This window comes from Protopterus annectens, chromosome 4.part0 (assembly GCF_019279795.1).
Source record: "Protopterus annectens isolate FY-2018-M chromosome 4.part0, PAN1.0, whole genome shotgun sequence".
Taxonomy (NCBI): domain Eukaryota; kingdom Metazoa; phylum Chordata; order Ceratodontiformes; family Protopteridae; genus Protopterus; species Protopterus annectens.
In genome coordinates, this window is record NC_056733.1 from 1538983433 (window position 1) to 1539004529 (window position 21097).

At 42.2% G+C, this 21097-nt stretch overlaps 1 protein-coding gene across 1 annotated transcript in view; it reads left to right on the top strand.

The window, feature by feature from the left end:
• TSPAN17 (tetraspanin 17) overlaps positions 1-21097 on the top strand; it is a 1348708-nt gene that overhangs the window by 1230330 nt on the left and 97281 nt on the right. The window contains exon 5 of the mRNA XM_044069351.1: positions 16441-16566. Within this exon, the coding sequence (XP_043925286.1) occupies positions 16441-16566 (126 nt within the window). The remainder of the gene's footprint in view (positions 1-16440; positions 16567-21097) is intronic.

A 21097-nucleotide genomic window follows, 5' to 3' on the forward strand; every position in this document is an offset into this window, starting at 1 on the left:
CTAGGGAACTGGATTCCTTGGATGAGGAGTCAGAGTCTGATGAGGGGTCCTTATCCTATTTTTCACAGATGCCTTTGCCTTTGGCTTATGGTTCTGATGAAGAGGAGTCTATTAACCCTGAGTCTCCTTTTGAGGAATTTTCCTCTGGGGACACAATTGCTAGGATGATGGAATACTTTAATTGGGAGTCTTCTCAAGTGTCTGATATTCAGAGGGGATATTATGAGTTGCTTCAGGTGAGTACTCCTAAACCATCTGCAGATCCTGCTATGTTGGTTGCCTTGTTAGACACTTTCATTGCTGCTTCCAAGTCTCCTGATTCTCATTTTCCTGCTCCTAAAAAAACTTGAGGTTCTATAAGGTCCCTGAGGATTGTCAATTAAGTGTCCTTCTGCTGATCCTGCTGTAATGTCAGTCTCTTTTCACAGACCTTCCAAACTTTTGCCCTCTTCCAAACTTTTTCCTTCTGATGAGGATAGTAGGGCAATGGAAAAGATTGATAAGAATGTTTGCACTGCTTCTACTTTGGCCTTTAGAGCTGTTAATTACCAGACCCACATGACCAGTTTTGCTCTGATCTTGATTGCTCAGGATTGTCATGTTATTTCTGGCCGTCTTGATTCTGAAGTCAAAACTTCTGCCTTATGTGTTTTTAGTTCTACTTCTCAAGTGGCTCACCACTCTGTCAAGTGAAGCTCTGATGCTGCTGATTCCTCCTCCAGGGCTGCAGTGTTTTGGTCTGTCATGAGGCGTTATTTTTGGCTTTGTCTTCAGTCTTTCCCTGAGGACATTAAGGCCAAGTTGTTGGATGCTCCTTTGACTAATAAACATCTTTTGTGTCTGCTCCTGCTGACCTGTTTGTCCTTCAAGAGAAAGGCAAAGCCTTGCAGGACCTTAAACCTATTTTTGCCTCTCCTATCCCTAAGTTCCAGAGGAAGTATCTGTCTAGATCTGCTTTTTTCCACAGGTAACCCTGCCAAGCCTCCAAGAGCAGGAAAGGTGGTAGGCAAGCCTCCTGTGCTAAGGTTTCTCAAACTTCCTTGGCCCAGAAGCCTCCTATATCTGATAAGCCTGTTCTCCTTGACAGTTTGTCCCCCCTTTTCTTACACCAGGTTCCTTTGTCCCTTAGGCTTTCCCCTGTGTCTTCCACCTTGGCTTCTTATCACTTCAGACTCTTGGGTTCTTTCTGTCATCTGTCAGGGTTACTTCGTGGTATGGAAGTCTGTCCCTCCTTTTTCAGAGATTCCTCAACCTCTTATAGAGCATCTTCTTCATTTCCCAGAGGTCCTAGGGCCCCTGGTGAAACAAGGAACCATCCAATCTGTTCCACTTTCCCAAGTAGGAAAGGGGTTGGTTCCTCAAAAGGGGTGCACTTGGAGACCTATTCTGGATCTCTCCCTGCTCCCACTTTCTCAAATTCACATATTTTCAGATGCTTACGTTTCAAACCCTTTTCCTCTTTTACTATCCCAGGCTTTTCTGGTGTTTTTAGATCTGAAGGATGCTTACCTTCATATCCCTATTCACCCTCTTTTCAGGCAGATTTTACATTTTTCTTTTTCTTTCATTTTCTGTTCTCTGCTTTGCCCTTTGGCCTCTCTACTACCACAAGAGTATTAATAAAACTATCTTAAATCCTGTGATTGATTTCTGCAGGCTCCTAGGCATTCAGATGTTTCCCTATCTAGATGACCCGTTGCTTCAGGAACCTTCTCCCAGTCACTTCTTACAGGATTTGGAGTTCACCGTCTCTCTTTTTCAAAGTCTAGGGTTCACTATCAACTTCCAAATGTCTATTCTGACTCCTTCTCATGATCATGTTTATCTGGGATGCAGGATTCAGTGTGTGCCAGTGTTGATCTCTCTTCCTCCTCCAAAAGTTTTGTCATTGACAACCTTCTTTCAGTCTGTTCTTTCTCTGACTGTCATTCCAGCCAGAGTGTTTCTTTGGGACCTGGGATTCATGGCCACTTCTTCTTTTCCAATGCTCACTCTTGCCAGACTACATATGCGGAAACTTCATTGATACTTCAAGTTGGTTTGGCTGCAGCTTTGCTGCCCTCTGGACTTCAGTGTACCTCTGTTTCCTTGTCTAAAGAAGGAATTTGAGTGGTGGATTCAACAGTTTGCTCTCAACCCAGGCCTGCCCTTTCAGCCTCCACTCCTTTCTCAAAAACTGTTCACAGATGCCTTAGATGTGGTGGTGGGGTGGCAGCATCATATGGTCACCTGAAAGTTTAGGGTCTCTGGCCCCCCCATCAGAAGTCAGACCATATCAACATCAAAGAGATGAGAGTTCTGATTCTAGCCCTTCAAGCTTTTCACCCCATGTTCTGGTCAGTTGCTCAAGGTTTTACAGGAGGCAAGTAAACTCTCAACCAGAAAGTTTTTGATGTCCAAATGGAAAAGATTTGGTGTTTGGTGCCGTGCTCATAACCAGGACCCTATTTAAGTGTTCTCCTTTTGGTCCTTTTTTATTTGTGTGAGTTGCTGCAGTCTGGCTTGGTCTTTTCTTCTGTGAAGGTGCATTTGCTAGCCATTTCTGCTTGTCTGCCCTTAAATCCCCTTTGACTTATTTTGAGGTCAAACAATTTCTTAAAGGCGTCCTCCATCTTAGATCTCCAAAGAAACCTACTCCTCCATTATGGGACCTTAATTTTTTTTGAAAAAAAAATTTGACTCAGGCTCCTTTTGAGCCAGTAGATTCTGCTTCTTTGCAACATTGTAGACTGTTTTTTGCTGGCTCTTACTTCTGCTTGATGGGTTTCTGAGCTCCAGTCCCTTATGTCCATTCCTCCTTTTTTGTTTCTTTCACAGGGTCAGGGTCTCCCCTCATACTAATCCTTTTATGCCCAAGGGAGTAAATGAGTTGTCCTTGAGTCATTTGGTGCAACTCCCTTCCTTTTTCCCTTCTCCATCAGCTGGTAAGAGGGTCTTGTGTACCGTAGATTTGCACAGAAAGCAAAGGTACTATTTGGATAAAATCTAAGGCCATTTTTAAGTCTGACCAACTTTTTTTTTTTCTTCATCCCGGGACATTGGGTTTGGCTGTTTCTAAGCAAACTGTCTTTTCCTGGTTATCTAAGGCCATTTCTTTTTGCTATTATTTTCATGGCAAATCTTTGTCTAATTCTGTTAAAAGCTTATTCCACTAGGGCTGTTGCATCTTCTGGTGCTTTCTTCAAGGGGATGGATACCAATTCCATCTTTGAAGCTGCTACTTGGTCTTCAATGCATACCTTTACTAAGCATTATAAATCGGATGTGGTTTCTAGGGCCAGAGCAGGTTTTGCTAGAACCATGTTGTAAGGGTTTATTGAGGACTCTTCTCATCCTTCCATGTCCCATTCAGTTTTTTGAGCTTTTTTACTCTCCCTATACTTAAGAATACTGCAACAGTGATATTGAAGGACATAGTACAGTTGTGTAAAATCTTACATAAGAGTAGATGTCCTTCTCTTCACTGTTAAGAGTATTCGCTCCCTCCTCCCCCGTATGTTCTGGTTATTGATTTAGATCTTATTTTCACTTAAAAATTCAGATGCTGGTCGTTTTTTATTTTACAGTATTTTCTTTTAAGGATGTAGTATGTGATTTGTAGTGTTCTGTCATGGATGTTCATGGTACCAAACAATCTCGTACCAAATTAACAGTTGTTGGGCAGTCATTTTTGCACCACTGAATACTTATGACTGTGGCAGCTAACAGATCTGTGAAAGTTGTACTGTGTAATTATCATGGGCTGGATATACTTATTCACTTTTAATTTTTTTTTTCTTCTTTGTGGAAATTCTTGTAGTTGTCTGCTTTTTAAGGCCGTTTATTTGCAATCCACAGATTCCTGTATGCCATTGTGTGGTTCATCTTTTGTTCTGTCAGCCTTTCACAGTTTGTGCCATTATGTCAGTAATGTATTTGGATTTGCTGACTTATTTTTATTATTCTTTTACTTAAGTTTGTTCAACTGATTGCAAGAGTAATTATGATTTAATGGTTTGTTTTTTAACCTTTATTTGTACTCTGATTTAACTTATGGACTACATTTTTTTCTGTAAAATTAAAGCTAAATAGCTTGTTTATATGAAACACTGTACTATTCAGCTTACGATCTCAGTAGCACAGTTTTCTCAATTTTATTTAATTTTCTTTTTTTTTTTTATTGTATGTTATTTCTTGTTTGCTTAACTTCAGTCTTTTGAATTCTGTCTGGTTCTTGCATTTTTTTTTTTTTATTTTATCTTTGTTTGCTTCACTTTTATTGATGTTCTTCATGTTTCACTGTTGCAGTCATCACATTTGGGTTATCTGCTTGCAGTAGCCCTCAGTTGGCCTGATTACCAAAGTCTTGGGTCCTGCGTCAGTTGCTGTCCTTTCTTCTGTGACGTCAGGTTATCCGGGGTATAAAACATGCAGCCGATGCCATTACATCAGTCTTTCTTGCCTTGCAGAGCCCGAAGCAGAAGGAGTTCACAAGTGCCGTTCGGCCAACTCCTGAAATTTTCGTTTTTGAGTTTCAGAACCGAAGTCTTCAACTAAAAGCTAAGTACCCCGTTGGGGAAACTTTTTCTTGCTCTTAACCAATGTCAGTAAAAGTAAATAATTGCATTACCTGTGGAAAGCAAATACCTCATAAAGATTTTCATTTGTACTGTATTCCTTGCCTAGGCCCTGACCACGACGTACCTCTCTGTCGGTTTTGTGCCTTATTTAAACCATGAACTATCCCTCATCGGTATATTTTCTCTTCTAAATATTTTGGTGCTCGGTTCAATTATCCTGATATGTCTTCGTAAGCCATTCGACTACTGACTTTTCCAAAAAATGCAAAGATAAAGACAGAGACAGGCCGCCTAGGTCCAAAGCTGCCGATGACACTTTTCCTAAGCCAGTCGCCAGTTTGTCGGTACTCACTGAGGCGCTTTCACAGCCACTGATACCCGCTACTTCAGATTCGCAGACCTCTACTGAGACCCATTCGGAGTCCGGTATGCCGCAAGATGCTTTAACTGTGGAACCTGTGAATGTCTCTACCTTGGATGGGTCCGGAGCCGCTGTGCAGGCACTGGCTTCTGAGGGTGTATTCAGGCCTGCTGGCTTGCATATTAAACTGACGCCATCTTCTTCTTTAAGGTTTAAAACTCGAACCATGTCCAGAAAACTGATGCCCAGCCTGCATGGTCGGGCCTCTATGCCTAAAAAAAAAAATGATAAGAATGGCTGAAGACCTTATTACTTTAATCAGGGGAAGCCAGCCTTCCCCCTCTAAGAGACCTAGGACTGAGTTTGCTTATGATACTTCTGACCAGGATTCTGAATTTTCTGTTTCCTCTGATGACCAGGCTTTACCCTTATCTACCTATGAGGATTCTGATGCTGAGGACTCTATTCCCTCTGCCCCCCCCCCCCCCAGAGGATTTCTCTTTTGGTGAAACCTTGCATACTCTCAGGGAGCATTTTCATTGGGAAAGTTAGGATTTCTCTGACTCTAAAAAGAGGCTTAGGGATTTCTTATTTCTGCCCCAGCACAGGCCTTTAGCCATACCTCCTGTACTAGACATTGTTGATGATGCCTTTTCAGAATCTAGCTTGGCCCCTGACTTCTTTACCTCCTGCTCCCAGAAAACCTGATAGATATTACAGGGTCCCTGACTCTCACAAGTTCCTTTTTAAAAATCCTACTGTGGATCCTGAGACCATTTCACAGGGACCCAAGGGCATTAAAGCTACTACTGCCAAAAATCCTACCCCCTCTGATAGAGACTCCAGGTCACTGGATAGATGGGGTAAGAAGGTATTCACTTCTGCAACTTTGGCCATTAGGGCCTTAAACTGCCAGTTTCATATGTTAAAGTATCAGCAGATTAGATTGCTTAAACAGAAAATGATGTTGATTCCTGATTGTGCCGAAAATAAGGATTTACAGGATTTACTGCATTCAGCTGAAGAAGTTGGAAAACATACTTTGCAATGTGGTTTTGATTCACTAGAGGCATCTTTCAGGGCTGCTGTAACTGGGTCTGTACTTAGAAGGCATGCTTGGCTTAAGGAGCAATCCTTGCCAGATCATGTTAAAGCAAAATTACTGGATGATCCCTTAAACCAGGACCGCCTGTTTGGCAACAAGGCAGAAGAAGTTCTTAAAAAAATGGAGGAAAAACTAAATCTATGCAAACTGTTAAAGATTTTTTTACAAGTACAACCTCCAAGGTTTAGTAGGCATTGGCCTTCCAAGAATTGGTCCTTTCCTGCCTCTTCCAGATCTTCTCAGTCCAATCCCAGATCCAGCAGAGCTCCCAGGCTTCAGTCCCAGGGTACGCACAGGACTAAGCAGTGGGGGGCCTCCACTTCCAAATCTGGGAGTAATAAAACTCCCCCCCTATGGTAAACTGTCTCAATGACTTCCTTTTAAAACTTCCAAGCACTTATCAACTGACTACCCCTTTGGGGGGAAAGATTGCTCTTCATGCCAAGAACTGGGAACTCATTACCCAGGACAAATGGGTTTTAAATATAGTGTCCCAGGGATACAGATTTCACTTCCACACATTACTAGCACCAAGCGGGTGGCCAGATCTACCCCTAAATCAGTGGGCAGAGGCCCAAAAGCAAGTACTTTCTCTCTTAAACATGGGGGCTATTCAGTTGGTACCAGAAGAGGAAAAGGGACAAGGTTTCTACTCAAGACTTTTCCTGGTACCCAGAAAAGACAATTCATGGCATCCTATCCTGGGCCTGTCTACTCTAAACACCTTTTTGGTGATTCCAAAATTCAAGATGCTGACTCTTCACCAGTTGCTCCCTATGCTAGGCAAAGATGCCTGGTTGGCAGCACTAGATTTAAAAGAAGCATACCTGCACATCCCAATCAGGGAATCTTGCAGAAGATACCTACGCTTCAAAGCAGACTATACACACTATCAGTTCTCTACACTGCCCTTTTTCTTATCTACTACGCACAGGGTATTTACAAAGTGCCTAGCTCCATTCATTGCATTTTGCAGACAAACAAATATTCAAATATACCCATACCTGGACAATTGTCTAATTCAGGCAGAAAGCCAGGGCATATTTTTGAGTCTTCTGGCCTTTGTACATAGGGTACTGTCTTGTCTGGGGTACGCCATAAACAAAAAGAAATCACATCTGGTACCCTGTCAACAAATTGTATTCCTGGGAGCAAGCTTGAATACAACTTCCCAGATGGCTTTCCTCACGCCAGAGAAACAAATTTATTTGACAACCTACTTCAAACAAGTGGCCACAAAAACCCTGCTGTCTGCAAGGCAAATATTACAAGCCTTTGGGGTTCATGGCCTGCATTCTTCTAATTCCATATGCAAGACTGCATATGAGGAAACTACAATGGTATCTAAAAAGCCTATGGTGTCAACATTCTCAGGATCTAGAAGCAATGATTCCTGTCAAACTTGCCTATGCCTAGAGTTCCTTTGGTGGGCAGAGGTCTGCCAACAAAAGAAGGGACTACCATTCACACTACCCCCTGCCGCCCAAACCCTAACAACAGACTCGTCAGGCTATGCATGGGGGCTCACCTGGCAAGGAAGTGCATTCAGGGCAAATGGAACCCAAGTCAAATGCACTTGCATATCAATCAAAAAGAAATGTTAACTGTACAGAATGCTCTGACAGCCTTCAAGGACCACATTCTTCCAGGACAATTAATGGTAAAGATGTACAACACCACTGTTATGTGGTACATAACCTAGCAGGGGGGTACACATTCTTACCCCCTCTGCGGACTAGCCATGGCATTTTGGAACACAGCCCTGAGCTACCAAGTGCATTTACAAGCTCAGTTCCTGCCAGGAAAACTAAATACACTGGCAGACGAGCTAAGCAGAAAATGCATGGACCCACAGGAGTGGAAACTGAAACCAAGGATTTTCAACACATTGACAAGCAAATGGGGGAACCCAGATATAGACCTGTTTGCCTCCCCCCAGAACTATCAGTTGGACAAATTTTGCACAAGGACTCCCCACAAACAAGCTTGGAAAGTGGATGCTCTGTCCTTCAGCTGGAAAAAACTCTCAGTTTATGCCTTTCCTCCTCAGCCTTTGCTCTCCAAAGTACTACTAAAGATCAAACAAGACAAACCAGGGATGATTTTGATTGCTGCAGACTGGCCACGCCAACACTGCTACTCCCTCTTGCACAGTGTGTCACTGTTGGCCCCTGACACCTGCCTCAGACTCCTACCCTATTGTCTCAGCAGGAGTACCAGATTCTGCACCCTCAGCTAAAAACACTGAACCTAGCAGTCTGGTTAATTACCTAATCTGTCCTTTACCATCCCTCAGTAAACCTGTGATGGATATCATTTTAGAGGCAAGGAGACCTAGTACTAGAAAATCTTATGCTGAAAAATGGAAAAGATTATGTGCCTGGAACCAGTCTCAAGGGATGAGCACAGCAGTTCCCAATTTACCTCACATTTTGCAATACTTAACTGAGATGCTTCACAAGGGCCTGTCTTTCTCCTCCTTCAAAATTCACGCCTCAGCCATTTCAGCTCATTATAACACAGAACCTCCCCTCTTCTCTCATCCACTGCTCAAGCAGTTCCTCAGAGGGTTCGGAAATTTACGACCACCCAGGAGAGCTCCAACTCCAGCCTGGGACCTTAACTTTGTATTGGAGAAACTCACCCTTCCTCCTTTTGAGCCAGCTGCTACTGCAGACTTAAAATTCCTTTCTTGGAAAACAGCTTTCCTTTTAGCAATCACTTCAGCAAGAAGGGTATCTGAATTACAGGCTGTTATGGCAGTGGAGCCTTTCATCATCTTTCATGCGGACAGGGTGTCCCTCAGGACCAAGTCCCTCCTTCATGCCCAAGGTGGTATCCAGTGTGGCCCTTAATCAGTCCATTCATTTGCCAACCTTCTTTCCTAAACCACAGAGCAAAGGGGAACGGATGCTGCACTCCTTAGATGTGCACAGACAACTTAGATTCTGCTTGGACAGGACTAAACCTCAAAGGAAATTTGAACAACTGCTTGCGGCTTTTGCTGCAGGGGCAGAGGGGAAGGCTATTTCAAAGCAGACCATTTCCAAATGGATAGGCCATTGCATTCATTTCTGCTACAAGCACCATGGAAAACCTATCCCACAGAGGATCAGACCCCACTCAACCAGGGCTGCATCTACCTCTACAGCCTTTCTCAGAGGTGTACCTACCAGGGACATCCTAGAAGCTGCTACCTGGAGTTCTGTACATACTTTCACCAAACATTACCATCTGCCAGTTTTCTCTAAATCCAGAGCTGGCTTTGCCACTGCAGTTTTGCAGGGTCTTATAGCTGGTCCTAATGCTATCTAATTTCCTCCTCCCATCCTTAGCTTTGGGAATCTACCCAAATGTGATGACTGCAACAGTGAAACACGAAGAACATAGTACAGTTGTGTACACTTACCATAAATGTAGATGTTTGAGTGTATTCACTGTTGCAGTCCTGGTTACCCTCCCTCCAGCCCCCTTACTTCTTTTGGCTATACCTCTACTCTCCTTTACTATGCTCAAAAGCTTTTTGGTGTATTTGCTTTTTTGTTGGAGGTATAACCTTGTATATTTATAGATTTAATTGCTTCCCATTAGGGGGGCACCTGACATCTGGGACAAGAAAAACTGATGTAATGGCGTCAGCTGCATGTTTTATACCCCTGATGACCTGACGTCATGGAAGAAGGGAAAGCAACCGACGCAGGACCCAAGACTTTGTTAATCAGGCCGACTGAGGGCTACTGCAAGCAGATAACCCAAATGTTATGACTGCAACAGTGAATACACTTGAACATCTACATTTATGGTAAGTGTACACAACTGTACTTTTCTGTTGTACCGTTTTATACTGTATTTTATGATCTTTCTTGTACTGCACTTTGCTGTTAAGTATGTTAAAGCTGAGTTGAATATTAGCAGGGCCTGTGTGATTCCTGACTGAAAGAATTTCAGACATGATCTAATCAAAGAAAATCAAATTAACTTTTCATTGCTTTCCTTATTGCTTCTTTCCTGTGCTTATTTTATTTATGTTTTTTGTTTATCCCTGTTTTCAATCCAGACAATACATTTTCAGTTGTTTCATTTGTTTGTTTGTTTACTTTGTCATGTCTTATACCTGAATATCCCGAGAAATTCTGTTCCTGTGAGGCTGATACAAGTTAGGAAAGTTAGTGCTTTTTCTTTCTTGCTCTTTTGCTTTCTTTGCTTTTTGTTTTTTTCAGTGTGGTGATGTTTGTCATGTCGATCATATCCATTCTGTTTTGAAAGGAGATACTGTGCTGCCCCCCCACGTGCACACACAATTTGTTGATCTTTTTCCACTGAGGTATCACATATTTTCATCATGGTGGAAAGTATAACTTTTTAAAAGATTTTATTGGCAGAGTATTTGTACTGTGATTTAAGCAGTTGGTTCTTTGGCTAGTATTCTTTCTCTTCATAATTAAATTTGATGCATCTTCATCCCATAGTTTGTTGCTCTTGTAGATCACTGGAGAATTATTCTGGGGCTGCCTTCTGTATTAAATTTTAGTGGTATATAAGAGTAATTTGTTGTAATGCATTTTGTTTTCATTTTTGTTGAAAAGTGCGGATCATAAGAGGTTGTGCACACACTTTCCAAACTGTAGCAAAAACTTTTGGAAGATCATGTAGCTGTAGTAATATCTCAGTGAAAAAAGGTGGTAAACTTTTTTTTCTCTTCTTTGAGTATTCCATGCTGTCTTAAATTGTTTTAGTGTCATCTGTTTTGTGGTCTTTCAGTCTGCCTGGAAAGGTATGAGTCTGTGTTAGTGATGATGATGATGATGATATGCACTTTTTCAATTCTAGTGTCTGTTACTGAAAGTGTTGAGACCAGCACGTTCAATTGACAAGCTTCTGGATGTTTTTTTTCTACTTTGTTAATTGTTGCAATTGTATTTTAAGTAGTTTAATATATCTTTGAGCAGATTTTTACAGAGAGACATTTTTTTCATTCATTCAGAAATGAAGTCTTTGATGGGAGGAACTCTTTTGTTTCTTTTAAAATTTCTCGGTAAAATATCAGACATTTGCCCTTTAAATGTCCCTCAGGACAGAACTGCCTAAATCAGTGTTGCACTGCAGAAAGAGAGACCGGTAGTAACCCTATAGACTGGGTACAGTAATACATTTTCTCTTCCTCTCTGCAATAAAGGCAGTGGAAAACAATTTCACAACACTTTTTTAGTGGCATCTACTGATCTGCTTATGTCAGAAGCACTAATTGCCTATGCAAGATTGTAGACAGTACCTGACTTGGAGAGTTGCATAGTTCCCTGTATATGTGCTATATCATCAGGAGGAAACGAATTCCCCTGCCAAGTATGTGAGAACTTAAGTTTTAAAAAAGTGGGAGGGTTTTCCCTTCTTTTGATACCAAGGCAAGGCAATTAAAGTTTCATGAAGTTCAAGCAGTTTTTCCTGGTACCAACAGTGCTGAAATTATATTGTAGGGAGAAAATCATTCTAATGGTTGAGTTAAATTATAGGAGAAGGTGGACGTTTCCTTTAAGAATCAGTGTAAATTTACAGCCAAGCAACGTTAATAATAAGAAATATCTTAGTGTCCTTTAAAGGTAAGAGAGTAAACTGAACTTGGAAAATGAAATAAAAACCATTTAAGTGTTCAGACGACAGTGACAGGAACTGCGGTCACATTGAGTGGATGAACGTGAATGCACTGAGCATTAGAATCCCTGAACTGCATTCGCCACAATAAAACAACTGAAAAACATTTTTCTTTTAAGTTTTTTGTAGGAGGCAAGTCCCTCTGCAGCCCTGATGTGGGGGGCAAGCTTCCCCACACACCCCAAACTTATGTCAACTCCAAGACCAGACCAATTTGAAAAGGGGAAATTCCCCCCAAAAGGGAATCACTTGCAGCACAACTCATTGACAGTAATTTCCTATGGCGAAACTGTGATAAAAAAAAAAATGGGATGGAACTCTAGAAATTGAAGCTTGAGTGTTCAGTCTTTGTCCACCAGTAGGCTACCCAGGAGGGATTGCGTCAGGTCTGTCTTCAAAATGGTTGCCATTAACAGGAGTCAATGGCATTTCTTTGTTACCATGAGCAAAGTTGTTAGGGGTTCCTCATGTTTTTTTTTTTTTTTCAATATGTGGAGCTGGCAGTGGAGCTCTGCGAATACCCCCTCCTTCTACATATTGTATGGCTTTCTTCGTTTTCCAAGAAGCAGCAGCAGCTTGCCTCTAGATTTATGGAATAAGCTGCATTGTTTGTAAGAGAAAATACATTCTCAAGTTATTATCTCAGAAAGAAGGAAGTCTAGTTGAGCACATCATAGTTATGGTAAGTGCGTCACACACATGTCCTTTGTTAAGTTGTGTTGTCATGCAGTCCAAATCCAAATATGAACTAAAACTACTATTCAAAGTTATTAGACTACTAGCGTATCTAAGAAAAAACATAACCAAAGATGGGGACATCCATCCTAATCCAGGCCCAACCTTAACTCAAAATCCTACCAGCCCACCACTCTCCCACCGACTGGTCAACTCCCTCCTAATATGCCACTTAAACATTAGAAGCCTAAACAATAAGATACATAGCCTGCATGATGTACTAGCCACATACCTCCCCAACATAATGTGTCTATCTGAAACATGGCTCCGGCCATCAACCAAAGACAATGAGATCCTGCCTCCTGGTTACAATATACTTAGGGCAGATAGAGTAAAGAAAAGAGGAGGTGGAATAGTTGTCTTATATAATAGCACACTTAACATCATAACTAACCCTATACAACCACCCCAGGTCTCTAACGCTGAAATACTAGCTCGAAAAATTCTACTAAATAATCATAAGGGCATTAACCTAATTGTCACCTATATTCCCCCTGGGAACAATGTAGAAACACTAGAGGTCATTCTACATTGGATAGCCAACAACTACCCTCAAGAAACCATTGTCCTGGGCGATGTTAATATTGACTGGAACCAATGCACAGCACAGTCCAACCCCATCCCTGTTAACCTACATGGATTCTCTCCGATAATATCATCTACCACACGTACAGGTAACAATAACCAAAAAGAGAGTATACTAGACTGGATACTCACCAACAGTCATCCCCATAACTATATGTCTGGAACTCTCCCTAATGATCTTAGTGATCACCTGCTCACATACATCATGAAAGACAAAATTAATTGTACAAGCTTACCTATTTATAGGTCTATCAGATCAAGAAAACTTTGACCCAACTAAATTTCAACTTGAACTCAAATCATGTAACTGGACAAAACTAAAGTTCCTTCCCTTGATGAGGCAGTGTCATCATTTAACAATTCATTCCTTACTATACTTGACTGCATGCCCTAAACGCTCAATAAGAATTAAAACTCAACTAGCACCCTGGCTAACAACAGACACCAAAACCAAAATAACAACTAGAGACAAAGCGTGGGATAAATGGCGCACTACCAAACTACCCTAGATCGTATCAAATTCCAACAACTTAGAAATGAGACTAAAAAGCCATCATACTAGATAAGAAAAATTACTTCTACAATCTGCAACATAAACATCAGAATAACCCTCAAAAGTACTGGGCAGGCATAAATAAACTTCTCCAACCAGGCAAATCCACTACTCCGACCCCAGGAACATTATCTGACAAGAGCCAAGAAGATATAGCCAATTCATTCAATACTTTCTTCACAGAAACCATCCAGTCATTAGCTAACCAACTTTCTCCTCCCCACACTTCTATAAACACTATACCCGACTCACCACTCTCTTTTAACTTCCAGACAGTGTCCACATCCTTTATCAGATCCCTTTTGAAAAAACTGAAGCCAACCACCCTTTCAGCCGATCTTCTGCTGGCTGAATACCTGCAAATTGCTGCAGATGTCGTAGCCTACCCTATCTCAATCCTAATTAACAGAACCATAACCGAGGCCTCAATCCCCTCAATTTGGAAAATATCCTATGTTATTCCACTCCACAAAGGAGGTTCATCCACAGAACTATCCAACTATAGACCTATAGCAATACTATCACCACTTGCCAGAATTATGGAAAAGTGCATGCACAACCAACTAATGCTCTATCTAACCCAAAATAAACTACTCACAGACTCTCAACATGGATTCAGACCCCATCATAGTACAACCACTGCCCTCCTCTCTTTTACTGAAAACATTAATCTTAACGAATAATAAAAAATATCCTCCGCTCTCTTCCTGGACCTATCGAAGCCTTCGATATGGTAAACCATCAGTTACTTCTATATACATTAAAACCCTGTATCTAGATACTCCAGCCCTTGACTGGTTTCAAGCTTACCTCACTGGGAGACAACAAGCAGTAATGTGGCAAAACAAGCTCTCCTGCCTACTACCAAATACCATAGGAGTTCCTCAGGGTTCCATATTAGGACCTGTCCTCTGTTCAGTCTTCATAAGCGACATCCAAACAGTCATCCCTGAAGCCACCTGCATTCAATATGCAGATGACTCGACTATAATATGTTCCAATGCCTCTCTTGCAAATCTACTAACTACCACCCAACATAGCTTCACCAAAGTCGAAAACTGGCTTGCCAACCATCTCCTGATCTTAAATCCAAACAAAACCAAGTTACTTCTCTTCTAACCAACCAATAGATCTCCGACTGAAAACTTCACTATAAAATCCAATAATTGGACCATCATCTCCCCAGACACCTATACAAAGCTATTAGGAGTAAACATTGACAATAAACTCAGATTTGATATACATATCAACCAAGCCATTAAGTCAGTCAACAAGAAACTTGGGACCCTATATAGAATTAAAGCCTTCCTTACCCGAATGCCAGGGCAGCCACAGCCCGTTCACACCTTCTCTACCCTACTATATGCCTCTCCTGTCCTCACTTACCTTAACAAATCTGATCTGGCCAAGCTCTCATCCTGCTATAATCACATTGCCAGGTTCGTTACAGGCCTACCCTACAGAACACACCACTATACTAACCTGAAAAAGCTTGGATGGATAGAATTCCCACACCTTCTTCACCAGTCCCAACTCATAGAGGCCTTCAAAATCCTTAAACAACCTGAGAATACCCCAGCACTAAAAAACTTAATGACTTCCTACTCCAATCTAAGCTGCCTTCGCTCAGCAAACAGACTCCTTGTCCAAACAACTAAATCTCTCAACCTAGGTGGTGACGTGCTATTTGCCAACACCACTGGTAAAATATGGAACTCTCTCCCAAATAACATCACGCTTGCAACTTCTCTAAGTCAATTCAAAATAGTCTAAAACTCCACTTCAAGTCACACTGGCTATGTCCTTGCTCAAACCCAGACTAGCTCTGTGCCATTAACTAAAACATAAACAACTAGCTAAGATGATAAGTACTTTGTATACTGTGATAAAGAAATATGTATCCTGTCTAACTCTGTCATTATACTGCCTACCGTCCTTGCTAATATGTTATTAATGTTACATTTGTAGTAATCTCAGAAATAGTAATGGCAGTCTTGTGCTTGTATGTAAATAGCCTATGTTTTTGTTAAGTTCTTTCAGCTCATTTACTGTACCTAATTATCAGTGTAACTCTGTTGGAGCTTTTCTCCCCGGGCCTTCGCTGAAAAAGGACATGTATCCAGTCGGACCATCCCGGTTAACAAATGTAAAATAAAATAAATAAATAAAATAATAAATAAATGGTGGTAGTTTTAGTTTTCTTATTTATTTTTTGTTTTGAGACTTTAGATTTAATGCTGTCATTTGGACTTTCTTCTTTGGGTTTCCTATTGTACTAAAATGGACATATCTATTCAAATGATCGCAAAAGGCACCAATCTGCGTTTAGTGTAGCGTGAGCAGTGATGCACGCTGGAAGGATGCCTATGATTTGAATATTTATGCACTGTTTTGAATTTTTTTTTTAATTGTAAGAGAGCAGTGTCCTATGTCCACTGGCTGCTTGGGGATCTGAGATTAGGCAAGCCTACGTTTTTTTCACAAAACTTAAGATATTTACGTGTTTTGTTAGCCTTATGAAAAAAAAAAAAAAAAAAGTATGTGAAAGACATAGTTGTGCTCATATGTACCTTAATGATGCATGAGTTTCAGGTCCTCTTCATTCACTAGTACATTGAATCTAGCTTTGGGAATGTGACACTTAACCGCTTTCTTTTCTTCTGCTAAAAAGTTATACTTAAAAGATTGTAATGCATGTAGTGCTGTTTTTCTTACAAGTGTGATAACTCTGTTTATGGTTGTAGGGCAGGAAACAGTTGTGTAGATCGTATCATTATTTACTGGGTCTTTATAGTTTATTTTGTTAAAATGAGAGGAGTGTGTCTTACTTTAACTGTATGAATAAAGTGTGAGTAACTGACTTGGTTTACCCTTATTTTTTTACTTCCTTTAGTGGTCTTGCTGTGGTGCACATGGCCCAAATGACTGGAACCTAAATATTTATTTCAACTGTACAGAGTCAAACCCAAGCCGAGAACGATGTGGAGTTCCCTTCTCTTGCTGTGTCAAGGATCCTGCAGTAAGTTTACTGAAGCAGAAGTTGTAAATATGAGGGGAAAAAAGTTTTTGGGTGATAGAAATGCTGAGAGGAAACAGCAAAGGAAAGATGACCTTTCCCCACTGCTCTTATTGTAGTAGTTGTCACCTTTATGATGTCACCGTTTTCTTGGTTTGTACTATTTCTTGTTTAAGTAGTTTCATAATGGTATTCATTGTCTGAGATTTAGTCTGGTTCTCAGTGTATGTAATATTTTGATGAGGTGTCAGACCTAGTTTTCCTTCTTTGGCGTTATCCAAGATGAGTGCTAGGTGAAAGACAAAAAGACTGATGGCCCTTTGCCACAGCAAAAAGTATTGTTATTGTCACTGATGTCCTTCAAGAATGCAACTGCAGTCATAACATATGGATTGTCCTGCCTCAGGCAGCCCTCGGTCGGCCGGATTCCAAAGTCTGGGTCCGACGTCGGCTGATGTCGCATTTGTCTCCAACGTCAGAGTGGCTGGAGTACATAAGCATCATCCGACGCCATCTTCTTCAGTCTTTCTTGCCGCGCGGTGCCCGAAGCAGAAGCAGTTCGCAAGTGCCGGTCGGTCAGCTCCTGTATTCTTCGAATCTGAAGTCATCAAAAAAGCTAAGTACCCCGTTGGGGACCTTTTCTTGCCTCAGCCGATGTCAGAAATTACTGAAAAAGTAAATAATTGTTTGTCTTGTGGTAAACAAATACCTCATAAGGATTTCCACTCTTACTGCCTTCCTTGCCTTGGCCCAGACCACGACGTCTCGGCCTGTGCCGCCTGTGCTCGCTTCAACAAGCGCACTCTCAGGCGTCGGGCGGAGTTCGCTGAAGACTTTTTCAGCGAAAAATTTGATTATACAATGCCGTCGGAACTACCGACATCGCAGACTCTAAGCGAAAAGACCGGCACCGACATCCTCGGCCCGCGTCTTCCTCCGACACCACGCCAAAACCTACCGCGAGTGCCCCGGTTCCCTCTGAGGCGGTTATTTCACCGCTCCGAACCGAAGACACCGCATTACCGATTCCTCCGATACCGGAGACCACTCCGACGCCAGTTATTGATTTTCCTCCGGATACTGAAACCGAGGAAATGCCCGAGACCATTGCTGTGGATAAGGTCACTCCTGCATGTGGAGCTGCTAGGCCTCCCATGTCCATGTCTATCAAGGCCTACACACGTGCTAAGGCAGCCAGCAAGACCAAGGACCTTACTGCTAAAGCCTTACCTCAGCCTTCTCCTGAAACACAAATCATGACTATGGCCGCAGACCTTATTTCCATGATCAGAGGTTCCCAGGCCCATCCAGAGAGGATCCCAGCCTCCTTCTGATAACAGGCCCCGGGTTGAACCCTCCGACCCTCTCCCTTCAGATGCAGATTCTGAGGACTCTGTTCACTCTGATAGCCAGGAAGAGCCCTTCCAGACCTATGAGGACTCGGATGCAGAGGATTCTATCCCCTCGGCCTCCCCTCCTGAGGATATTTCTTTTGGGGAAGTTCTGCATTCCATGAGGGAACATTTTAAATGGCAAGGCCAGGAATATTCTGATTCCAGAAAGCCTTGAACCTTCCTCAAAAGCCCCAACACAGGCCCTTAGCTATACCTCCTGTGCTTGATGTTTTGGATGATCTATATTCTGACTCCAGTGTTACCCCTGATACTCTTCCTCCTGCTCCTGCCAAGCCTGACAGATACTATAGGGTCCCAGAAACACATTCTCATTTCTTTAGGGCCCATGCTGTTGATTTAGAAACAATTTCACAGGGACCGAAGGGGTTTCAGCTACCACCTCCAAAAATCCCTTACCTTCCAACAGGGAAGTTAGGTCATTAGAGAGATGGGGGAAGAAGGTCTACACTTCCACTACTTTATCTATGAGAGCTCTCAATTGTCTCTTTCATATGTTTCAATATCAGGATTACCTGTTAGATGATTTACAGAAAACATTGGCCTCTCCTGAACCTTTAGATAGGAAATCTTTGCAGGAGGCTGTACATAATTCTCAGCAAGTTAGAAATGACTTTCTGCAATGTGGATATGATGCATTGGAAGCTTCATGTAGGGCAGCTATGACAGGGGCGGTCATTCGTAGACATGCATGGTTAAAAGAACAACCTCTACCAGATCATGTTAAGGCAAAACTTCTTGATGCACCCTTGGAAAAGAACAAGCTTTTTGGTGCTAATGCTAAAGATGTGTTAAAGTCCATTGAAGAAAAAGCCAAGTCAGTTCAGACAGTCAAAGATTTCCTCCAGGTTCAGCCTCCCAGATTCAGCAGAAATTGGCCTTCAAAAAACTGGTCCTTTCCTAATCCTGAAAGATTTCAAAGGGGTAAAAACAGGTGTGGCCGAGGAAGAGGGCAATACAGAGGTTCCTACAGGGGACGACAATGGCAACCAGCAAACCAAAGAAGTGACGCAGGGGTTTCTCCTGCCCCACAGGGACAATCTCAATGACTTTCCTCTGCTTCCACTGACCAAGGAGCAAACAGAAGCTCCTTTGGGCAGAAAATTATCTCTGTTTTCAGACAATTGGCACAGATTGACAAAGGACAAATGGATTTTGGACATTATAGACCAAGGTTACAGGTTCCACTTTCATACCTTACCAAGAAAACAAGGCATGCCAAACCTACCACAAAACCAGAGAGCAGAGGCTATCAAGCAAATTTCTCTGCTTGCTCAGATCAAAGCAATAGAAAAAGTTCCACAACAAGAACAAGGCCAGGGGTTTTACTCAAGACTGTTCCTTGTTCCAAGAAAAGAAACTCAATGGAGGCCAATACTGGATTTGTCCACATTAAACACTTTTCTCATAGTACCAAAGTTCAAAATGCTGACTCTACAGCAACTCCTTCCCATGCTGGGCAAGGTGTCTTGGCTGATTACTCTGGACCTCAAGGAGGCATACCTGCATGTCCCTATCAGACACAGCTGCAGAAGATACCTCAGATTTCTTGCAGGGCCAGAGCATTATCAATTCTCAGCATTGCCATTTGGCTTATCTACTGCGCCCAGAGTATTCACGAAATGCCTGGCTTCAGTAATTGCTCATTGCAGGCTCCAGGGGATCCAAATTTACCCGTACCTGGACAACTGCCTTATACAAGCGGACGACAAACAGATTTTGACAAAAAACTTGAATTATGTCATACAACTGCTACAGGCTCTGGGATACACAGTCAACTTCCAAAAGTCAAGACTTCAGCCATCCCAGCAAATAACCTTCTTAGGAGCCAAATTAGACACAGCCTCTCAAATGGCTTACCTGACAGAAGACAAGCAAAAGAAGTTAACTCATTATTTCAAAGGTTTGGCAAAGCTCACCCAGATGACTGCAAGGAAATTCCTACTGGCCCTGGGTTACATGGCATCCTGCATTCTCCTGGTTCCATTAGCAAGACTACACATGAGAAAGCTACAATGGTACCTAAAAAGCTTATGGTCTCAGCACAGCAACAACCTAGAGACAACCATACCGCTCATTCCATGCCTACAGAAGGAATTTCTATGGTGGGCCTCGGTAAGCCAGGCAAACACAGGTATGTCATTCAAAAAACCTCAGATAACACAGACCATGACCACAGATGCCTCAGACCTTGGATGGGGGGCGCACATGGAGGGCAGATGTATTCAAGGACAATGGTCTCCAAAGGAAACACATCTGCTTATCAACCAAAAAGAAATGCTGGCAGTAATGCATGCCATCGAGGCCTTTCGACAACAGCTTCATCAAGGTCACCTGCTAATACGGACAGACAACACCACCGTGATGTGGTACATAAACAAGCAGGGGGGCACCCATTCCTACCCCCTTTGCAGACTGACAATGAATCTTTGGGAAAAATCACTGAGCTTAAACATACAGTTGCAATCCCATTTTGTTCCAGGCAAAGACAATGTGCTGGTGGACAGCCTAAGCAGGAATTTCCTAGACCCCCACGAGTGGAGGTTACATCCAGAAATCTTCATACGACTCACCTCGACATGGGGCAGGCCAGAAGTAGACCTATTTGCCTCCCACCTCAATCATCATCTACAAAAGTTCTGTTCAAGGACATATCATCCACAAGCATGGAAAATAGATGCTCTCTCATTCAACTGGAACTTCCTAAAAATCTATGCATTCCCACCTCTGCCACTGATGACCACAGTATTACTAAAGATCAAAGCAGAGAAGCCCAAGGGGATCCTGATAGCTCCAGACTGGCCAAGACAGCACTGGTACCCACTACTACGGAGCATATGTCACAACAAAAAGTGGGCCCTTCCCCAATGGCCCCAACTTTTGACTCAACACAACTTCAAGACAGTACATCCCAACATTCAGACGCTGCAGCTAACAGCTTGGGAGATCCCATGAATAACCTCAATCTATCTCTTTCCAAGGAAGTTCAGAGGATACTTACAGAAGCTCGAAGACCATCCACCAGAAAGGTTTACTCAGCAAAATGGAAGAGATTCAGCATTTGGAATACCAGCAAGGGTCATGATGCATCATTATTGAACATCCCTCTCATTCTGGAATAT